Source organism: Meleagris gallopavo, chromosome 21 (assembly GCF_000146605.3).
Source record: "Meleagris gallopavo isolate NT-WF06-2002-E0010 breed Aviagen turkey brand Nicholas breeding stock chromosome 21, Turkey_5.1, whole genome shotgun sequence".
Lineage (NCBI taxonomy): Eukaryota > Metazoa > Chordata > Aves > Galliformes > Phasianidae > Meleagris > Meleagris gallopavo.
In genome coordinates this window covers 5,218,907-5,238,572 of record NC_015031.2, presented here as the reverse complement: position 1 = coordinate 5,238,572, position 19,666 = coordinate 5,218,907, and the positions used below count along the sequence as shown (strand labels likewise).

Here is a 19,666-nt window from a genome sequence, read left to right as displayed (position 1 = left end):
GAAAAAAAAAAGAAAACACAACAGGTATGGCAAAGGACTTTTTTTGCACAGAAGTCTGAAAACCTGTGATTTGTACAGCTGGTTACACGTTCACAAGCAGAAGAACCCGTGCTCAGCTGTTCTCCCGGTACTGGCTGTGAGGTCGGGCATCACCACTGCACGGGGTGTCTGGAAGCTGTCTTGGACATAATGACCATGAAATGATGGAGTTCTCCGCACTTGGTGAAGTAAGAAGGAGGGTCAGCAAAGCTGACCTGCTTAGAATGTTGGTTGGGAGAATCCCATGGGAGTCAGCCATGAAGGGCAGAGGGGCCCAGCAAAGTCAGACATTGTTCAAGGAGGAAATCCTAAAGGCACAGCTGCCTGTGTGCCTTCTGATGGGCCAGCAGGGAAGATGACTGGCCTAGAACAGGGAACAATTGTTGAGACTCCAGGAGAGAAAGAGAGTTTATGACCTTTGGAAGAAGTGTCAGGCAACCTGGGAAGAGTGTAAGTATGTATACAGGGTATGCAGAGGGAAAATCAGAAAGGCAGAAGCCCAGCAAGAACTTCATCTGGTCAAAATTGTTATAGATAATAAAAAATGTTTTTACGAATATAGTAACAGCAAGAGGAGGACAAGGAGAATCTCTCTATCCTTAATTGGTTGCAGTAGGGAACATTAGCAAGATGAGGAAAAGGCTGAGGTTCTCAAAGCCCTCTCTACTTCTGTCTTTAACAGACTGGTTATCCTCGGGGTACTCAGACCTTGAGCTGGAACAAAGGGGAGGGAGCAGAGTAAACCCCACGATTAGGAGGAAAGAGTGAGCGACCTGCTGCTTCACCTGGGCTGCAACACATCTGTGGGGCCGGATGGGACCCACCGGAGGGTGCTGAGGGAAACGGAGGTGGAAAAATCACTTGGATAGCAGGAGAAAACTGAGGGCACCGATGTTCCAGGTGAGACTGCGCTCTGCGCGGTCACTGCCCAGAGCAGCAGGTGCCCAGGGGGTTTGGGGCTGCCTCTGCTGGCCTGTCTCTGAAGGTGTTCAAGGCCAGGCGGGAGGGGGCTCTGGGCAGCCTGGTCTGGTATTAAATGTGGAGGTGGCCCTGCCTGTGGTGGAGGGGTTGGAGCTTCGTGATCCTCGAGACCCTTTCCAACCCGGGCCATTCTGTGATTCTGTGATGGGCTCATACCAGAGCTGACTGCCACAGCACAACAGGGATCATTGAGAAGTGCTGGCCTCAGGGACATCACCAGACCCCCCCCAGCGCCTTGCAGCAGCACCGGTGTGTACTCACTCTTTAGCTTGGAGCGCACTTTGTTCGCTGTCTTTTTGATGTCTGACATGAGCTCTTCCAGCTCCTCCTTTGTTTCTGCGGAGAAAGAAAAGAGCAGATGGGCGTGCTGTGGACACTGCTCAAATCTGGTCACCCGTCCCACAGCGTGTGGGGCCAGGAGCTGGCAGCACTGCTCCTTCCTGGTCAGAGACAGATGCACCGCTGGCAGTGCTGCTTCCCACAGTGGAGAGAAAATGACTGCTGTACATCAAAGCCCTTCTGCACATCAAGTGCCGCAGTGTGGGCTGGCTTCCCTACGGCCCTGCCTTGCTGGGCAGCCTTCTCCAGGATACATCTCCCCAAGGACAGCCTGCTGCTCCTCAGCTCACTCCCCCCCTACTGAGCAACAAGGACTCAGCCCAGCCGTGCCCTGGCTCCTCTTGCCACGTGGCCATAGCACCTCTGACACCATCCGATTAACAGATACTTTGTGCCTACTCACTGCTTTTGGCAAAAAACATACCGGCTGCAGTGGCACATGGCCAGAGAACACCCACATCTCAGAAATGGCTCTGGGGAGCACAGTAGCAGGGCTGGGTAACGCAGCCCTCACACTGCAGCGTGCAGGGGCACAGGAGGTGCAAAAGAGGCAAGCAAGTTCCTTCCTCCCTGTACTCCTTCCATCCCTATGTGCTCACATGCAGACCCAGAGCACAGTACCAGCAGCTGCAGACTCCTGCTGGGAGCAGAGCCCTGCTGAGCACTCAGAGCCCCACAGTGAGTCTCTGCTGTCACCAACGCCTTCTCCCAGGGGCTGCAAAAGCTTTCTAGCAGTGATCCTCCTGGGCTGCCAGGGATATTGACTTGGCTACAGAGAGAAGGAAACCAAAGTGTATGACAAACTTCAGAGCAGTAAATCAGCTGCGAGCCCTGACTCACAGACAAAGTTTGGCACAGGGCTATCTATCTTCTTTCCCACGTGCAAGCAGAAGTCAGGCAGTAAGGCTCTGAGCTCACCACTAACAACAGTGCCATCGTTAGAACGTCTCTAGATACCTTGCAGGACCTCTCCCTGCACTGCAGCACCTACACACCACCACCAGTGCTTGGCAAACCCGATCAGAGCGGAGCCCCTCCATCTGCAGTCCCAGGAACCAAAGTGCCGGTGGCGGAAGCCAGGCCTGCTCGCCCATGAGAGCATCAGCACAGCATGGGGAGCTCAGCTGGCTCAATGGCAGCTAACTCTGACCTCCATGTCCAGCTGCATGACCAGCTCATCACAGCAATCCACATCCCATATACAGCACAAACCGCCTGCCATTCCAATGCGTCTTCTCAGCAATGCTGCCATCCTAACACTCCCTCTTCATTTTGATGAGATCAGGACTTACTTCATTGAATAGAACTTTGTTAATAGTCTCTAGGCTATGACCTATGACTGAGTCATTTCGACGGCTGTGGTAGCTGTGATGCTGTATGGTTCCAGCTGGCAGTCACAGGCAGAATTAGAAAATCATGATGATGTGTTGGGGGAAGGTCACATCCTACTGACAGTTGTACACATTTCTGACTCAGAGCTAGGAGCTTCAGAAGGGCTGGGAAGACGAGGAAAGGAGCGTGTCTGCAAGTACCTGTGAGGCTGCCATGAACATGAGGAGAGCTGGGAGCTGTGTCTGTTCACATGGGAGCAGGAAAGCAAAGAGGACTCCACGGCCACATCTGGCTGCACAGTGGGAATGGGGAGAGACCAGGGAGGAGATGCTGCTGGGAGGTGCAGAGGGACCTCACTAGCAGAGATGGAGCAAACTGGGACGTGAGTCATCCCAACTGGAGGTAGGAAAAACTGTCATTGTGAAGGTGATGACAGACGCAGAGAGGATAGGGAACAGATGCCCAACCTTTTGGCTTCCTGGGCTGCAAATAGTGAAGAGGAATCCCTATTTGCAGGATGCTCTGAAGGTAATGCCTCCTGTTTGTTTCCATGGAAACTACAACTGATAAAATGAGCACAACACCACTATTTGATAGAGAAAAATTCTCAGCTACAAAACACAACAGTCACCACCATTAGCTATGTATTTTCACCAGCAAGGACAAGAGCCTGCAAGCTGTGTTGGCACAAAGCTGCACCAGTGGAGCTGACCCACTGGTGATATGCACCACCCACTCTTCACTGCACTCACATGCACTGGTTGGTCTCCGTCAACGTTCAACAAGCATCAATGAATGTCAGTGGGTGCCACTGTTTCTGCATGGAGGAGTTCAGTGACACACTTTGCTCCATCCACACCTCTGTGTCAGACACCGTTCTGTCAGACTGCCCCTCTGCTGTCACAAAGCACCAACACAAAATGGGGCACTGGTGGGAAGGTTCAACCTCTACTGCTGTACCACCAGCATCCACCTCTGACACTGTGGGGCTGACACCATGAAATGGGAGGCATTACTTTCGGAGCAACCCTCATAAAGATACAGTTACTGTATACAAGTAACAAGACTTATTTTAAGTTTTATTTTAACTTTAACATTTCTCAAAACATTAAAAAACAGTAGAGCAACAAGACCCATAAAACCAGGGTCTGACAGCAAGCCAGGCACCGACCTGCAGAGGGCATCCAGCTCCTGTCACCCAGCTCAGGCTGGTAATGGGAGCTCCAGCAATGCATAAGCTCCCTGGCAGAAGGAAAATATATTCCCTCCTACACCCCTTCCCTGCTGATTCCTGAGCTCCTGGAAGTACCCCCTATGTGACAGGGGAGGGGATGAGACAACCCTCTGAAAGCTCCCACGTGGGCTGCTGCTACAGCCTGACCTGGGCACTGACACTCAACATCAGCAGGCAGCAGACTTCCCATCCCACTGCGACAGGCAACTGCCATCATGTCATCACTGCCACGATTCGACGTCAGCGCAAAACGTCCCAACACCTCTACCCGGGAGCAGAAGAGAGATGATGTGCAACAGGAAAGCTCTTACAGATCCCCTGAGTCTGAAGGTATCACCCTGAGCACTGCCTGTCCTGTCCAGCAGTGACACCACTGGATGAAGTGCAGCTGGGTGCTGGGCAGAGCCAGCAGCCTGAGCCCCGTCCATCAGCTCCACCAGCAGCTATTGCCTGCCTGCTGGTTACAGGCCAGCAGCACCAACAACAGGGCTGAACTTTGCCTGCAAGAAGCAATTTGATTTTATGACCAACCTGTGCAAAAGGTGGAGGAGACAGACAGTCCAGTGCCTTGGTGTCTTTCCTCCTTCTGGGAGGAAGTGGTAAGATTTGATTTTCTTTCCAATTACTCAAAGGCAAAAGCAATAATTACACATCCCGAGTTACAATGCAAACCAGAGAGTTTAGCCCTGCTTTCCTAGCAGTGAGACCCTCCTAAAGCACGGCTTAAAGCAGCCAAGCTGCGGGCAGCTGGCATCCGCTCATCCCAGCCCACGCAGGTGCCGTCTCCTCCAGGGGCACTCAATTAAGACTGCAAGATTTGGGATAACGAACAGCTCTGACTGGCTGCTCCCATGGGCTGCAAACATGACCATCCCATAAGTCCTCTCAGTGGGAGGCTGCGAGCTCCTCCCTGCCTGCAGGGCACTCAGCACCTTGTGGAGCTGATCAGACCCACTTACCAATGCCTTGCGGAACTGCATGAATTGTATTGTCCTCCCTTAATTCTCTATTCATCGAATTCCACTTCAAGGAGTCCATTATTCTGCCCAGAAGCAATGTCAAGTTAATCAGTCAATAAGAATTCAGCTCCTTCCCCTTCTTTTTTCCAGAAGTGGATACTGTGCCACCTGAGCTCCCAAAGCCTCTCAGGTATTTGGAGTCTTAGTGGAAATCAACACTAAGGGCAGACAAACCACCTTACTCAGCTCTTTGCCAGCTTCCCTATTGATGTCTCCAGGTAGACTGGATCCAGCGTGGTCTATTTTTGGGGCCTGCTGTTTAAGAACCGTCCAAACTCCTCTTGCAATGCAAGAATTCAATCATCATGAAGTATATCACTTTCCCCAAGCACTCAAAAAAGGCATTTCCTTTATATTTCCATCCCTTCTGCACTGTTCTACCATTGTCACTGATTAATGTGCTGGAACCGCTGATCGTTATCTGCTCGTGCTGAGGGGCACTTCAGGCAGGCAGGCCATCCTTCAGGCTGCTTCACTTCTCTGAGCCCCTCTGTGCAGCACCAGGAGAATGCGTTCTCCTCCTCCTCAGCCATGCAGGGATAAGCAGAGACAGCAGTAAGAAAATCTCCCCAAGTAGGAGTTACTGAAAAGCAGTAAGAAAAGAATGTGCGGAGGACCTGTAGCGCGCTTCAAATGTATTCCGTGTGTGCATGATGTAAATCATCGAGTCGTGGCCATCTGCACCAAACTCATGACGTTTCATCATGCTGGTGGTTCCTCATGATAAAGAGCAAATACCACCTAATGCCAAAAAAACCTTCTCCTGGTGTTGGTGGGAAAAAACGACTTGAGCAAGTCTGACCACCCTGAGCTTCAGCTGCAGGAGAGCTCTTCAAGAGCCTGTAACTCTCTTACAGAAGCAGATGTGAAATGCAGTACCAAAAGGCACCTGCTGCAGAGCTCAGACACCTCTTCTGGCCAATCCAGCCTTTTTGCTCAGAAAAAAGTGGCCTGCTTTGTATTTTTGAGCACTCGCCCACAGCCCCTTCACAGGCAAGGGGTCATGGCCCCTCAGCAGGGCTGCAGACCCTCTGCCACTGCTCTCCCCATTCTGAGCAGCAGCTGTACAGACACACGGTGCCCATCTGACCACTGCCGCTTACACAAGACCTGCCGGCGCCATACCTGGCCAGACTCAGCAGCCACTGTGACCTGCTGCTCTGCTAGGTCTCACAGCACACAGCTTTGAGCACGCTACGGCCAGACAAGTCCCAGGGAGCTGTGCCCCATCCCCCCCCCATAGGCACGAGGCTGGGGACAACGCATGGCTCTGGCAGCACTGGACACATGGGAACACAGGCTGCACTGCACACTGGTGTGTTTCAACAGGCAGCACTACATGATCAACAATCATAGCGCATTTAATCAGCAGAGAGAAACAGGCACTACTTGTCAGGATACTCCAGGAGCAGCCCCGGTCACTGAGCATCACTAAATGGCAGTAAGAAAGCAATGGGAAATGGCAGAATGGGGAAAAAGCTGCACCTCACAGGGCTGGGCACTGACTGCAGCACCTTTCTGCAGGGATGTGCTATGAGGACAGCGCTGGGCTGCAGGACCCCCACACTGCCTGCTGTGCCTGGGACACACCACAATACAGCCAGCTCTCCCCAGCTCTGGGCACTGGATTCCTTCCTCGTTTGGAGTCGCCCAAGCCACCAAAGCTGTGCGCCGAGCGAGGAGGGACGGGCAGCAGCACAGTGAGGTTACGTCCATCCCTCCTCTTCTCTCTGTCCTCCCCATCCCGCAGCTCCCAGCATGAAGGCTGCACGGTGACCAGCACCTTTTTCTGGTCTCCCCGCTGCCCAGCAGCTCAGCACTGCCGACCCTCCCTCCTCCCCAGCACAGAGACGTGCTGCCCGGCACGCTCACCCCACTCCTCCCCATGCTGTGTCACCGCCAGCGTCACCGCCGTGTCACCAGCCCCTGCTTCCCTGGTGCACGCTAATTCGTCAGACCACAGCCCTGCTCTGTGCTGCCCGGCTCTGACACAATGTCACCACTGCCACGTCTGAGAGCCTCCAAGAGGGGACACAGTCAGCAGCCGTCCTCTAGGGGCCGAAGGGTTTTCATCTCCAGTGGAGCCGAAGCAATGTTATGGAACACATGCTTGCCCCCAGAAAAGCGAGGGCCGCAGCCATGCTGCCCCAGGAGAGCCAGGGGGAGGAGAATGGGGAACCCCAAAAGCAAAAGGGCCACAGAGACTGCAAACCTGCGCAGCAAGGCAGCAGCTCCATGGTAAAACCCACAGCTCCAAACCTGACCCCTCGTTGCTCAGACAAGGGAACAGTAACTCTGACTGCCTGAAATGAGAGTCGGTTCTGGGAATGGTGGCAGGAAGGGAAGAAAACCCCAGTTGTCTAAGGACACATTTGGTCTGTACAGAAGCGACGGGGAAAATTGGATGGATGCAGGTCCAGCTACCAGCGCTCATCTGAGCTCCTCAGCTTCTGCATAGTTAATGTTTTCATTAACTCAGCTTGTGCCTCCTCCCCAGCACAGCTCATCTGCTCCTTCACACCCACAGACACCACCAGCAGCACTGAGTGCTGTGCTGGGCTCCTCCTGGAGCTGCAGTCTGTCTCCCTTAATTACGGCTTCCCCAGCCTCTCCGTCTCCCCACACTGCAGCTCTCCTCTGCTGCCGCTTCACGCTCTGCATTTCTCTTTGCCACGATTTGCCTTCCCCACTCGCAGAGCTGCTCATTCCTCGCTAATGGCTGCACACAGCAGCAGGCTCCCACTGCCTTCAGAGGTGGAGCAGAGTTCCCCGCCAACCTCAGCCACCCCGTGGCTTTGTAAGGAACTGTTTTTTACCGGGAGGTGAGCCAGAAATGCCACAACTCTATTACTGGAGATGTTCAAACACGACCCTGGGCAGCCCACTGTGAGCAGGAGGTTGGGCCACTGACCTCCACACATCCTTGCCAACCTCAGTCACATTGCTCCTCACCTGCCCCATGCTGCCTGTGCACCCCGGAACGTGGAACTTAGCAGGGACGTGCAGCACTGCACCCAGCCAGGATGCAGGAGTAAGAGCAGGAACGGCACCGCCGACCCCACACCACCACGCACAGCCAGCCTGGCACGGGAGAACCTGAGCAACGCTGTTTGGCAAAAGGTTTCCCAGCACAACACTGTTTGGAGCAGCAACTGCTGCTGTTGGTTCTGCCTTTCCACAGTGATTACAGACACAAGTGCCAGCAATAGAGCAGCTCCCTTTCTGGCACACGCCGTATCTGGGACAGACTTCCTCTTATCATTAATTACTGCACACCCTACTAGACACAATAAGGAGCACGCGAAGTTTTAATAACTAATTAAATACGGGTGCCCAACCTTCTGGCTTGCTGAGCCACAACGAGTGAAGTGGAACCCCATTTATTTGCTCCAAAAGTAATGCCTCCTATTTATTTCCACAGAAACTACAACCAATACACAAGCACTGTAACTCTGTTTGATAGAGCTACAAACAGTATTTTTCAGCACAGTCACCATAGTTAGCTGTGCATTTTCACCAGTGATGAACAGGAGCCTGCATACTGTGGCCATCAAAACTGCTCTCCCACTGCAGCACACGCCACGCACCCTCTCTGTGCTCACACCCACTGGTTGGTCTCTATCAGCATTCAACAAGCAGCAATGAATGTCAGTGGATCTACTGCTCCCACACCAACAGGAGCATCTGAGCCTCGCTGAGCTCACTTGGGCTGAATGCAGCTTCATGCAGCAAGAGAAGATGGAGTGGCATTTGCCACCTGGGCTCGCTGTGCTCACATGATGGGACGTGCAAATAGTTAAGCAGAACGTCCCTAAAGCCCAAAGGAAAATAAGGGAGATGAGATTCTGCTCATGTTCTTCACGTCGTTTTGCTGCCCGGCTGCCTCCTGCAGCAGTACCAGCTATTATAAGCTATTCTAAGCCCTCGCAGCACTCTCAAGGCACAGAATTAACTCCCAGATAGGGAGCTCCGGATTCCTTTTGGTCACAGTGAGATATGGAATCCACACATGGTGCTGTTACCCACTCCAAGCACCGCCTTTGCAAAAATCCAGATGGATGCCAAGAATAAGGCACTCCTTATAGCTGTAGCATTTTAAGAGATGCTAACATGTCTTGCATAAAACTGCCCTAATTTCCGACTTGGGCTGAACATGCGATAGATGCATGAGTCACTCACTGCATTCTTCAAAAACTCATCACGAGTTATACTTCTACAGCAAACATGGCAGTCAGGTGGCTCCAAATATCTGGGGATGAGAGTCACAGAACAGCTCAGGTTGAAGGATCCCAGGACCTCAGGCTGCCAACCACCATGGTGTGCTTCCAGTTGTCTTCCATCAAAGAACAGCGTGGGATGCAAAGAAGTGGAGGGGATGGCACTGCTCCTTCCAAGCTCAGCACAAACCAAGCAGCTCTCCACACAGGAGGACACTCAGAGCCAGGTGCCCTTTGTTTGAAATTCCAGCCCTCCTTCTTCTGACATCTGAGCCATCAAAGGAGGGACCACTCCTTGTGTTAGAGATGCACAACTAAGTGGCTCAGGAGGGGCTGCAGTCTGTGCCTGAGCTGTTCTTCAGCTCTGCACCCACCACATGTGCAGATCAGCAGCCAAGTTCCGACCTGCTGGAGTCCACACCAGTTGACTAATTGTGTACCTCAGTGCTGATTAATCACCTATTAACCCTTTGTGAGATCTTTTACCAGCAGGGTGCACTCAAGAAGTGACTCAATAAATGCATCAATCATCTACAGCTTCGTCTAATTAAGAAGGAAGATCTGCTAGGGGACAGCCCAGCCTGAAATCAGTAGCCGCATCCCAGCTGCTCTGCATCTCCTTCCCTCACCCTCCCTTGCTGATTAACCACCACTCCGCGGGGCTTAGTTTTGACTCTTTTCCCTTGTATCCAAAGCAGCTCTTTCATTTGCATTTTTGCTACTAATCTGATAACTCAATTAGGGAAATGCAGTTCTGCTCCACCTCTCTGGGGCCTGGAAGCTCATTAACAATACCACCAGACTGCAAGATGCTCAAAGCAGGCAACGCCGATGTTCAGAACAGCTCAAGATTGATGCTGCCTGCCTTCAGAAGGCGATTCTCTGCAGCAGCCCCAGTCTCTCAGGCAGACAGGACAGCTGGGGGCTCTGGAAGAGCACAGCCACCGAGGTGGGAGCCTGGGGCGTACTGTGCTCTGCTCAGAACACCTTAGATCCCAGCACTGTGCAGCTGCAGCCATCCTGCTTCAAATGACAACACTTTCTCCCTCATTTTCCTAGCAAATGCACACTATTTTATTTTTTTTTAATCAAATGTACTGGCAAATTGATGCTGACATTTCAGGTAGCATGTGTAAACTCTGCTGTTACAGACCCTGCGCATGGATGCTGGCACAAGACACATGCACCTTGCTGCAGGGCTACCAGCTACAACAGGCAGCAAGCTGCCAAGCTGCCGGCTTCCAGCATGTACCTACAGCCCCAAATCCTCCCCCTCCTGCAGCCACGCAGTTCACCCCTTTTTGCTTCCCATATAAAGTAACCACATCAGCATCTGTCAGCTGTGCACATTCCCCGCTGCTTTTCCAATCCATTGCTATTTGCATTTTATTTTGCCAAAAGAATTCTCTTTCTGCTTAGTCTGAAGCTACAACTCATGGGGTTTCCTGGGTGGATGAGAAGTCCCCAGATAACCCTGTGCCCAACATCTCCTGGCCCCTCCACACTGCTCTGATGTTGAGGGTCTGTCACATTCTGTGCACTCACATCAGAAACATCTTGCTCCCACACAAGTGCAGCTTTTCCACACACCATCCAGCTTCATTTGCTTATTATTACATGCAGAATTCAGACTGGGATTTTTAGGGGGCTTTGTTCCCCCACATCCTTTGTTTCCCACAACCCCCCAAGGCTGTGATTTGGGGTCCCTGCCCACGTGTGCTGGGCGTTACATAGCTGCCATGTGGGGCTCAGCCCTACTTCCTGCATCTACACCACCTGCTCGACCAGAGCCCAGACCACTCCTTTTGGAGCTGTTGGAGCAAAGGAAGATAAAAGCAGATCAGCTGCTGATCACCAGCTCTGTATTTCTCCATTCTGGCAGAAATCCACCAGCTAAGCAGTGATGGAGAACAGAGGTGAATAACGCGGGATGTCACCTGGCCATCACCTTCAGCAGCCCCACAACATGCCCAGCTTTCTGCAGCTGCTTGGAGACAAGACCCAAAATGACCCCACAGCCAAGCCCTACACACCATGACATCTAAGATAAGTGACGGTTTCTGCATCCCCCCAACAGCTGCCATCCCAAATGCGACTGCCATCTCTTGTGACACAACCAGCACTACTGGGGCACAGGCTGCCAGGGAGGTGGTGCATCACCATCCACAGAGGTGTTCAAGGAAAGGGCAGATGTGGAACTGAGTGATGTGCTCAGTGGGCAATATGGACGGTAGGTGGACAGTTGGACTGGATGATCTTAGAGGTCTTTTCCAACCTCTAATTGTGTGATTCTGTGAATGAGAACTGATGACATACCCTAAGTCCCCACTGAGTCAGAAGCACCATGAGCCTGCTCAGGAGAGTGAGCAGACACAGAGCCCCATAATCCAGCACCCATGGGCACCGGGGAAAGGATTGGGGCACTGAGATGAAAAACCTCATCAAGTCAAAGTGTTGGCAAAAGGGTTAGGTCGGAGCACCTCCGCCAAGACAACAGAAAACACAACCAAGCAAACTATGACCTGGGTGAAGGAAAAGGGATGAGCACAAGGGGAGACCTCACGGCAGCCTGCAGGCACATAAGGGGAGCTTACCAGCAGGAGGGGACTGGCTTCTTACACAGTGGGACTCTGCCCCACGGCCACCAGCTGGCATGGGCCCAGGGCTGAGCTCATGGCCCAGGAGATGCTCCCACAGGCAGGACAGCCCGCAGCGCAGCTGCTTCATCACCACTGATGTGAAGTGACACCGCTGCAGAGCTTTGGCTGGGGGGACAGTGAGGGGATCCGCACCCGGAGGCAGCAGGGCGGAACGCAGCACACACGGGCACAGCCGAGCCATGCCACGTGCTGGGAATTAAAGGCACACCGGGGCAAACAAAGGGAGGCTGCTAACCAGGCCTGCACCTCAGTGAGCAAGCTGCTAATTCACTGCTAATCCCAAGCAGGTCGAGCTTTTACAAAGCTCACCCCTATCTGAGCCCTCACAACTGCTGGAGTTTTAGGTGAATTCCAAACAGCCCATGCCCCAGCTGGGACTCACTGTGCAGCTGTACCTGCAGCTCTCACCACATGATTTACGTGCCGAGAAGCTGCAACGAGCTCCTGCTCATACCTGCTCCTTCTTTTCCGTGGTCAGAAGCAGATTTCAAGGAGCTGCAACAGAATAAGTCGACTCTAAACAAAGGTTAAGTCAGCAGCTTGGGTTTCCAGAACTTTCAGCCCCAAGAGAGGCAGTGGAGCAGAGCCCAGGGACACACACAGTGCAAAACCACCTGCAGCATTTGCATGGGCAGCCAGCGCTGCACCGAGGCCAGGGCAGAAAGGAAGGAGAGAGATGGTTGCTCTCCTGGCAGCCTGCACACCCTGCTCAGGTTGACAAACACTTGCGTGGACACCCACGTGCCTTGTGAGCGACAGGGCACCCAGCGGCACTGCGGAGCTCGGCAGAGGCAGCGTGAGGCAAACCGGGGCTGGTCGCCGCCAGGGCGCAGCTCTGCAGGGCTCCCAATTAACAGCGAGCGGGCAGCAACGCCCCTGCAGCAACTGAGCACCTTCCTGGTGCTCGGCGCTCCCAAGAGCCGCCGTGCAGCTGCAGAGCAGCCGCCCCTCCGCCGGGCAGCGTCCCCGGCCGCAGCCACGGCAGCAGTGGGAGCAAAGCAGCGCCGTGCTGGGGCTGTAGGCGGGAGCGACGTGCCGCGGGTGGGCGGCGACGGAAGGCAAAAAACGAACGGCATCTGGGGAGGAGGGAGGTCGGGGAGATATTTTCTGTGGAAATATTTTCTCCCAAAACCGAGCGCTGAAAGATTTGGAACAACATTGCAACACTGCAGCAATTCAAGCAGATACACTTCAGTGCAGTATTAATAGCTTTCTGGAAAACAAACAGGATTATTTTCCCAATCTTCCTCTAAAAATACTTTATTTCTTTACCACACCGTAGTATTAGGCCACCTTCTGCGTACCATTTCTGAGCACCGAATCAAACGTTCCTCTCCAAGCCGAGAGCACAGATTCTGTTCGTGCTCAGCGTTCTCCTCGCACCCCCCCGGCTCTCCATCCCTCGCACGAACGTCTGGGCGCAGCGGGGTCGGGAGCAGCCCGGGGCACAGCGCCAGGGGAGGGGCGGCGCAGGACGGAGCCCGGCGTGCTGCAGCCCGGAAATACGGGGGGCAACGGGAGAGGCTTCTGGCCGACACCGCATGGATTGCACCGTCCATCCCGTCACCCGGAGCGAGGGGAGCCGGGAGCCTCCTTGCGCTGCTTGGGAGCTGCCGGATCACAGAACGGCTCGGGTTGGGCTCCCACCGACGCGTCAGCTGGCTTTCCCCTGCGCCCCGCACAGAAACAGAGCACTCCCAATTAGTGCAAGTGACGGCACCTTTCTTGCTGCTGGAGCATCAGAAGAAAATTGCTCTATAAATGGCGATTTTAGAATTCCTAGGGTTTCTCCGTGCTTCCCAACCTCTTCAGCACTCCGATATCCTTCTCCATCCCCCTGCCCCTCCTACACCACTTGCCTAAAATTTCCACTTCAATCCACTCCTCACCTGAAACACAGCAGCCATTTCTCCAGCCACCCCATCCCAGATGGGTTTTCATCAGTAAATTCCCACCAGCTGTTTCCAATTCATCATCCCACAGTCTGGGATGGACACAGTTACAGCTCTGCAAAGCCAGTTCTTGTGGATGACCGCAGGGTCCCCGGCCCCATCCTGCTGTCCCAGTCATGGCCACAGCCTGCGTTACTGCTCTCAGCGTGCCTGGAAAGCACAGGGCCCCCAGCCCTGCAATATGCAGCAGTGCCCACGTAATCCCCAGTAACAGGATTTACAGCTTGCTCATCTCAGCCTCACTAAACTCATTTTGGCAAATAACGGATTATCCCTTTCTGTCAACACCAAGACAAAGGAGATTTAGTGAGAGAAAGCCAAGGTACAGCTGCGGAGTGTGTGCTGCTGGGTCTGGATGCTGTCTGCTGGAGGGATCACCTGCCGCCATCCCATCCCATCCCACTCCATGGCACGCTGTGGGATGCAGACCCACACAGGGGCAGCTCTGCAAAGGCCACACACACACATCTTCCAAAAGGACCACTGTTTGGTCTAAATTAAGCCCAAAATAATCACAGAGCAGACAATTGGGTTTGGTTTGTTGTTTGGGTTTTTTGTTTGTTTGTTTCTTTTTTTATGTTGCCAATGAATCAGACTGCAGTTAATTGCTATTTACTCTGCGTTCACTCAGTGTGGCAGCTCACCCAGCAGCACTCAGGATGATGGAGCAGAAAACAGAGACCACAAACCTGGGCATGCAAGCAGCTGCATGCTGAAGGAGAATCTCAGCTGGTCCAGCACGTGGCACACCATTGGACAGAAGCAAAGCACAACTGCACGGGGAAAGGGGAAACTGGCACACCACAGCAAGGTGCAGGAGCTGAGGGCCAAGCGCACGGACATCCAGGTAAAATGGGGATACAGCTCTGCTACAGCAAACAGCTCCATGGGGCAAGAGCAGCCCCCAGCAACTGGGGGGGCAGGTGGCAGGGGACGGGAAAGGGCAGAGATTGTGTAAAGTCCTTCCAAAATGAACAGGCTGCTGCATGGACCTGACAGGATGAAGCCAGAAGGGCAAAGAGCTATTTAAGCTAAATATATTTGTTCTTGCAATGATGTTGGTATTTAAATCGATCATAAATAGACTCAGGCTGGAAATGAGAAGATGGATCCTGACCACTGGATATTAAGTCCTGGAGCGGCCCTTTAACAGGAATTACTGGGACAAGAAACAAAACTACTTCAAGATGGATCTGGAGAAACTCAGGAATGCACAAAAGGGTTATGGAAAGCATCTTGGTGTGAGACAGAGGCATGATGCAGCGAGCCAGGAGCACCCCTGGGCATAGCCTTCTCCATCCTCAGCACACGGCGGGCATTCACAGCGTGGCACAGTGCTGGGACCTGTGCTCTGCCCCAATGCTCGGAGAGCAGGCTGCCAGCTGTAACACACTGCCAAAGGACCTGGTGAGCACCAAGGTTACCAACAGTGAAAGACGCAGCCCCCTCAGAGGTGCACAGCCAGCACTGAGGCTTTGAGATGACCCAAAATTGCCTTCTTAGCAGCAGACAGCTTTGCTTCAACATGTCACACAGAGCCCAGCAGCTACGATTTGCTTCCTCGACCACCTGGAACAGCTATCTGCCATCAGATGTTCTGTTAGGAACATGAGACCTCTCCCCAAATAGCTCGCACCTCCTTCAGCACAAAGCTGTGCAAAGACCTGGGAGCTGCACCAGGGGAAATTCTGCCTCACTGCAGAGCAATAATGGATCCATTGCGAGGTTTGAGATATCTGTCGGGTCTTCTGACGCCTGCAGAGAGGGGCTGAGCTGACAGGCTGAAAGACATGACTTCAGATTGAAGATTTATGTTTCCGGAGGCAACTCATTCACCAAACAGCATCTCTTATATAACTCAGCACCAAGGAACCGCGGGCATGGAAGCGGGAAGGAAAGCTGTGTGCCGAGAAGATGAATGGCACAGAAGTCCCTCCCGACAGCTCCAGCAAAACATCATTTAATCCCTCTCTGTGAAGTGAGTTAACATTCAAAGCCACCTCTTCTGGGAACCAGCCCAGCCCAAGCACCATAGGCTAATGGCCTGCTTCAAGCACCACGAGGGGCAGCAGAGGCAGCAGCTCAGCAGGAAGGATTTTAAGAACAGATCTAGCAGGAATTTATTTCTGCAGCAGCGGCCCCTCAGTGCAGGCACACAGCCCCAGCACCCACGCCTGCAGGTGGAGCTGCAGCAGGTGCAGAGATGCTCGGCAGGGAGGTGCTCCTGTCCCCCCCACCTCACTGGCACGATGGCAAAGCGAGGCAGATGCCCACCCACAGGGCACCAAAATAAGCACAGGCGGCAGCGGCACCGCAGATCCGAGAACAGTCTGTGCAGCCAGAAGAGACCAGGGGAGGGAGGAGAGGAGTACGATGACACGAGTGCAGCCTGGCACTACGCAGGCAGGCACGGCAGGTGTCACACTGAGCCCTGACCCCTCCACTTCACAGGGGCAGTTCCTGTGCCTGCCTGAGCACGGCCATCCACAAGGCAGGCTCCGGCAGGACTGTCCCTGCAAAGCCTCTCCTCTGTTAGATGCCCTGCAAACAACTAAGCCACTGTGCATCCCTCCATCCCTCCATCCATCATCTTGGTGCTCCAGCAGCATCTCTAACCATTGCTTGATCCGTTTCGCAGCTTAACAGCCCAGCTCTGCTCCCACCTTCTGAAGCCCTGCCCCAAGGCCGTGCAGCTCCAGCGTGTGCTTCCCCATGTTGCTCTGCACTTCCTCGAGCAGGAGCCAAACCACACAGAGCCAGGCAGCACCACCAGCAGCACAGCTGCCTCCAGACAGCAATTACAAGTCTGTATCTTTTTTTTTTTGAAACTCAGAGGAATCATTTCCCACCACCTTTGCAATGGAGGTCTTACAAGATGCTGAAGCACTGAAGCAATGCTCCCGAGGGTTCAACTCCTAAAACACCAACCAAAATACAGGGCTGAGCTCCAGCTCTTTTCGATCTGCTGCTGCCTCCTACCACTGAGCACCTGGCCAGCCCCACTGCACCTTCTCCATGTGCGACAGTGTTACAAAACATGGATTACTTAACAATGCAGAGGCTCCTCTGTGCTGCCCAAATGGTTTCTGGCATCATGTGCAGAATTTTCTGCAATACCAAGGCAAGGTAATTTTGTAAAACAAAACCAGAAGCACTCTCAATGTTCCTCCTTCTAGAAGTCACATCAATGTCACAGTATCTTGTTCGCTGCAGATCTCAGACTTTTAAATAGATCGTACTTTGAGGCCATGAGTGCCCTTTACAGCTGGAGCAGTGGCTGAGCGCTGAGCAGGCTGCTGCATGCTGCGTGTGCCCGGCAGCGGGAAGCAAAGCATCAACAGCTCCTTCCTAACAACACCCAAACAGAAACACTGCTAAATCCTATACTGCAAGCACAGAGCAACTGAGCCTAGAGGACGGGCAAACAGCAGCCTGAGACGTGGTGCTCCTCTTTGCAACTGGAAAGTCCCCGTGCTGAGAACCACCAGCTGCCCTCATCAAGTACCTCCAGTGACCGCCCCAGCACCTCAGCTGGCAATCAGGGCACAGCTTCAAGTCAGCAATGAGACATCCTGAAGGACGGAGGGGACAGGGCCAGCAGCACACACTGCAGGCTCACAGGGCTGTACCATTGGCTCCTGATGCCGAGTCAGCACAGGCTGTGCCTGTTCTGCCTGCAGTTGGTGTAACAGATACAAACGGAGATGCTGAACAAGCACTTAGGCTGGGCAAGAGCAAGAAAGCAGCCACCCAGCCTCAAAACTGCCACTGCTATTTTCAGCCTCTCTGCCCTGTCCTTCAGGAATTCTCCACCAGCCTCTCTGAAACCTCACCTTCTCTCTCAAGGTCAGAAAGCCACCGGGAGTCTTTCCTTTCTCCTTTCTGTGTAGGTCTCATCCTTCTCTCACATGGATCGCTGTACTGGGCTCACAAAGCGGGGTTCCTGGCCCCCAGCAGGGTGAGGAGCAGGCTGTCCCCATGCAGCCCACAGGCACCAGGCAGAGCAGATCTCCCCATGCAGCTGTGAAGGAGCCCACATGGAGCAGAGGCAGCGGGGGAGCAGCAGAGACAGAGCAATAGGGGCTGAGCACAGCACCCCTCCCCTGTGCTATTCAGAGGGGAAGGGAGGAGAGGGTGAGGGGAGGACACGTGGTAGTCACTGACAGCACTGTCACTGTGAGTAACAGGCAATAAATCACATTAGCCTCCCTTATGCTGGGTCTGTATTGCCCATGACGGTAGCTGTTCGTGATCTCCCTCTCTTTATCTCAATTTGTTTTCATATTCTCTCCCCCGGGCTTTTGAGGAGGGGAAGTGAGAGAGCAGCATGGTGGAGCTGCGCTGCCACCAATGTGAGACCCCCACAACCATCGGCCACCTCAGGAATGGAGTTTTCCAGCAATCACTGCCTGCAGACAAGGAGACTTCCACCCATCTGCCCAGCCCAGGAGCAGCCCCACGGCCAGCAGGGACACGAGCAGCTCCCAGCTTACTCACTCTCATCAGGGTTGGGTGAAGCAAGAATGGCACTATGCTTCCTCTTCACTTCCTCCACGTTCTCTGAGATTTTATCGATGAACCCTCGTATTTCTTCCACCTGTGGAGACAGAAAAGAACACAAGACTCCCGTGAGAAGCTATTGAAAGGCATCCATGGCACATCTGACTTTTAACAAAGGTCTTCCTGGGCGATTGTTTTCCAGTGAATTCTCACACTGCAGGACTGCCATGAAATCAAGCTTTCCATATCACAGCAACCAGCTCTGCAGTTAGAGCAAAGCAGTATAAGCTCTGGGTCCTGCATGCCTTGTGATAAACTGAGAAATACTGGGGACCTGTTTAAATGAGCATCAGATCTATGAATTTCCAGACTCCACAGCTCTGACATGAAGCACGTGGCTCAGGTTGTACCAGCGCTGCCCAGCCCTGGCTCAGACCCCAGCCTCTGCTCCAAGGGCTGAGGACTCCTCTTTGTCCCTCACTCGTGGTGGCAGCAGGGTCAAATGAGATGAGATTTCTCCATGCTGAGATCTTCCCTGCACCTCAAGGAGATGAGGAAGTGAGACGGCATCATCGAGACTGGGAACCTCTACTTGTGCCCTCTGCCTGCACTCAGCTCTGTCTTCTTCAACTCACACCACCACTTTGCTCATCTTCATTCAACCGCATGTCAGATTTTTCATTCCACACTCCATTGCCTGCACAGATACATTTCTACACCCCCTACACACATGCCATGCTAAGGGTAGGCTAAAAAACCGCGTGCATATCTCACTGCCACCCACATGCCATAAGACAGCCTCTTGTTTGGTAACGAGAGGCTCAAAATTAAATCAGTCCCATGCAGAAAGTGCTACTCTGTAGAGGTGCCTTCAGGAGACACGTTAGAGCCTGTCTGCTCTGATGGCACTCCGGAGGCACTCATGGCTGCAGCAAGAAAGCCTCCGACATGGCAGCCTGTGTCACAGCCTCCCATGCTCCCACTGAGCAGTCAGCTGGCTCAGCTGCCCCGCTGCATTCTACAGGAGCAGCCCTGGGGTCAGGAATGACCTGTGTGGCAACTGCTATTCAGTGCTTGGTGCAAGCCCAGGGACCTGCAGCAGACAGCATCAGTCAGGGCAGGACATCCAACCCCAACTGGACCACCTGCCCTGGGAACCCGCATCACAGATGAGAGCTCTCACCTGTTCAAAGAACTCATCCATGAAGCGGTCCCTGTCCACACTGACGGTGACTTCATCATCGTCATCACTGTCCTTCGCCTGCAACAAGACAGAGAGAAGGATCAATGAGTTCTTTCTGCAAACAAACAGACCCACCCAGGAGCTCCCCTTGGGCGCACCACCGCTTGCCCCTTCCCTCAGCAGCTCCCAGCAGCTAGGACAGCACTGCTA

The 19,666-nt window shown here is 53.4% G+C and overlaps 1 protein-coding gene across 1 annotated transcript; it reads right to left on the bottom strand.

The window, feature by feature from the left end:
* Positions 1–679: 679 nt before the first annotated feature.
* Positions 680–19,658, bottom strand: LOC116217345. Its single transcript, XM_031556426.1, has 3 exons — positions 19,457–19,658; positions 18,271–18,370; positions 680–1,356 (listed from the first exon to the last, which is right to left on the bottom strand). The coding sequence occupies exons 1-3, from the start codon at positions 19,475–19,477 to the stop codon at positions 821–823; spliced, it is 657 nt and encodes a 218-aa protein (XP_031412286.1). The 5' UTR covers positions 19,478–19,658; the 3' UTR covers positions 680–820.
* Between the last annotated feature and the right edge of the window lie 8 nt (positions 19,659–19,666).

Excerpts from the sequence above, each read along its gene's own strand:
- LOC116217345 (XM_031556426.1), bottom strand. The coding sequence starts at position 19,477 with ATGGATGAGTTCTTTGAACAG. Across the intron at positions 18,371-19,456 it reads TGGATGAGTTCTTTGAACAG|GTGGAAGAAATACGAGGGTT; the intron begins GTGAGAGCTCTC and ends CTGTCTCCACAG. Across the intron at positions 1,357-18,270 it reads TTCACCCAACCCTGATGAGA|AAACAAAGGAGGAGCTGGAA; the intron begins GTGAGTAAGCTG and ends CTTTCTCCGCAG.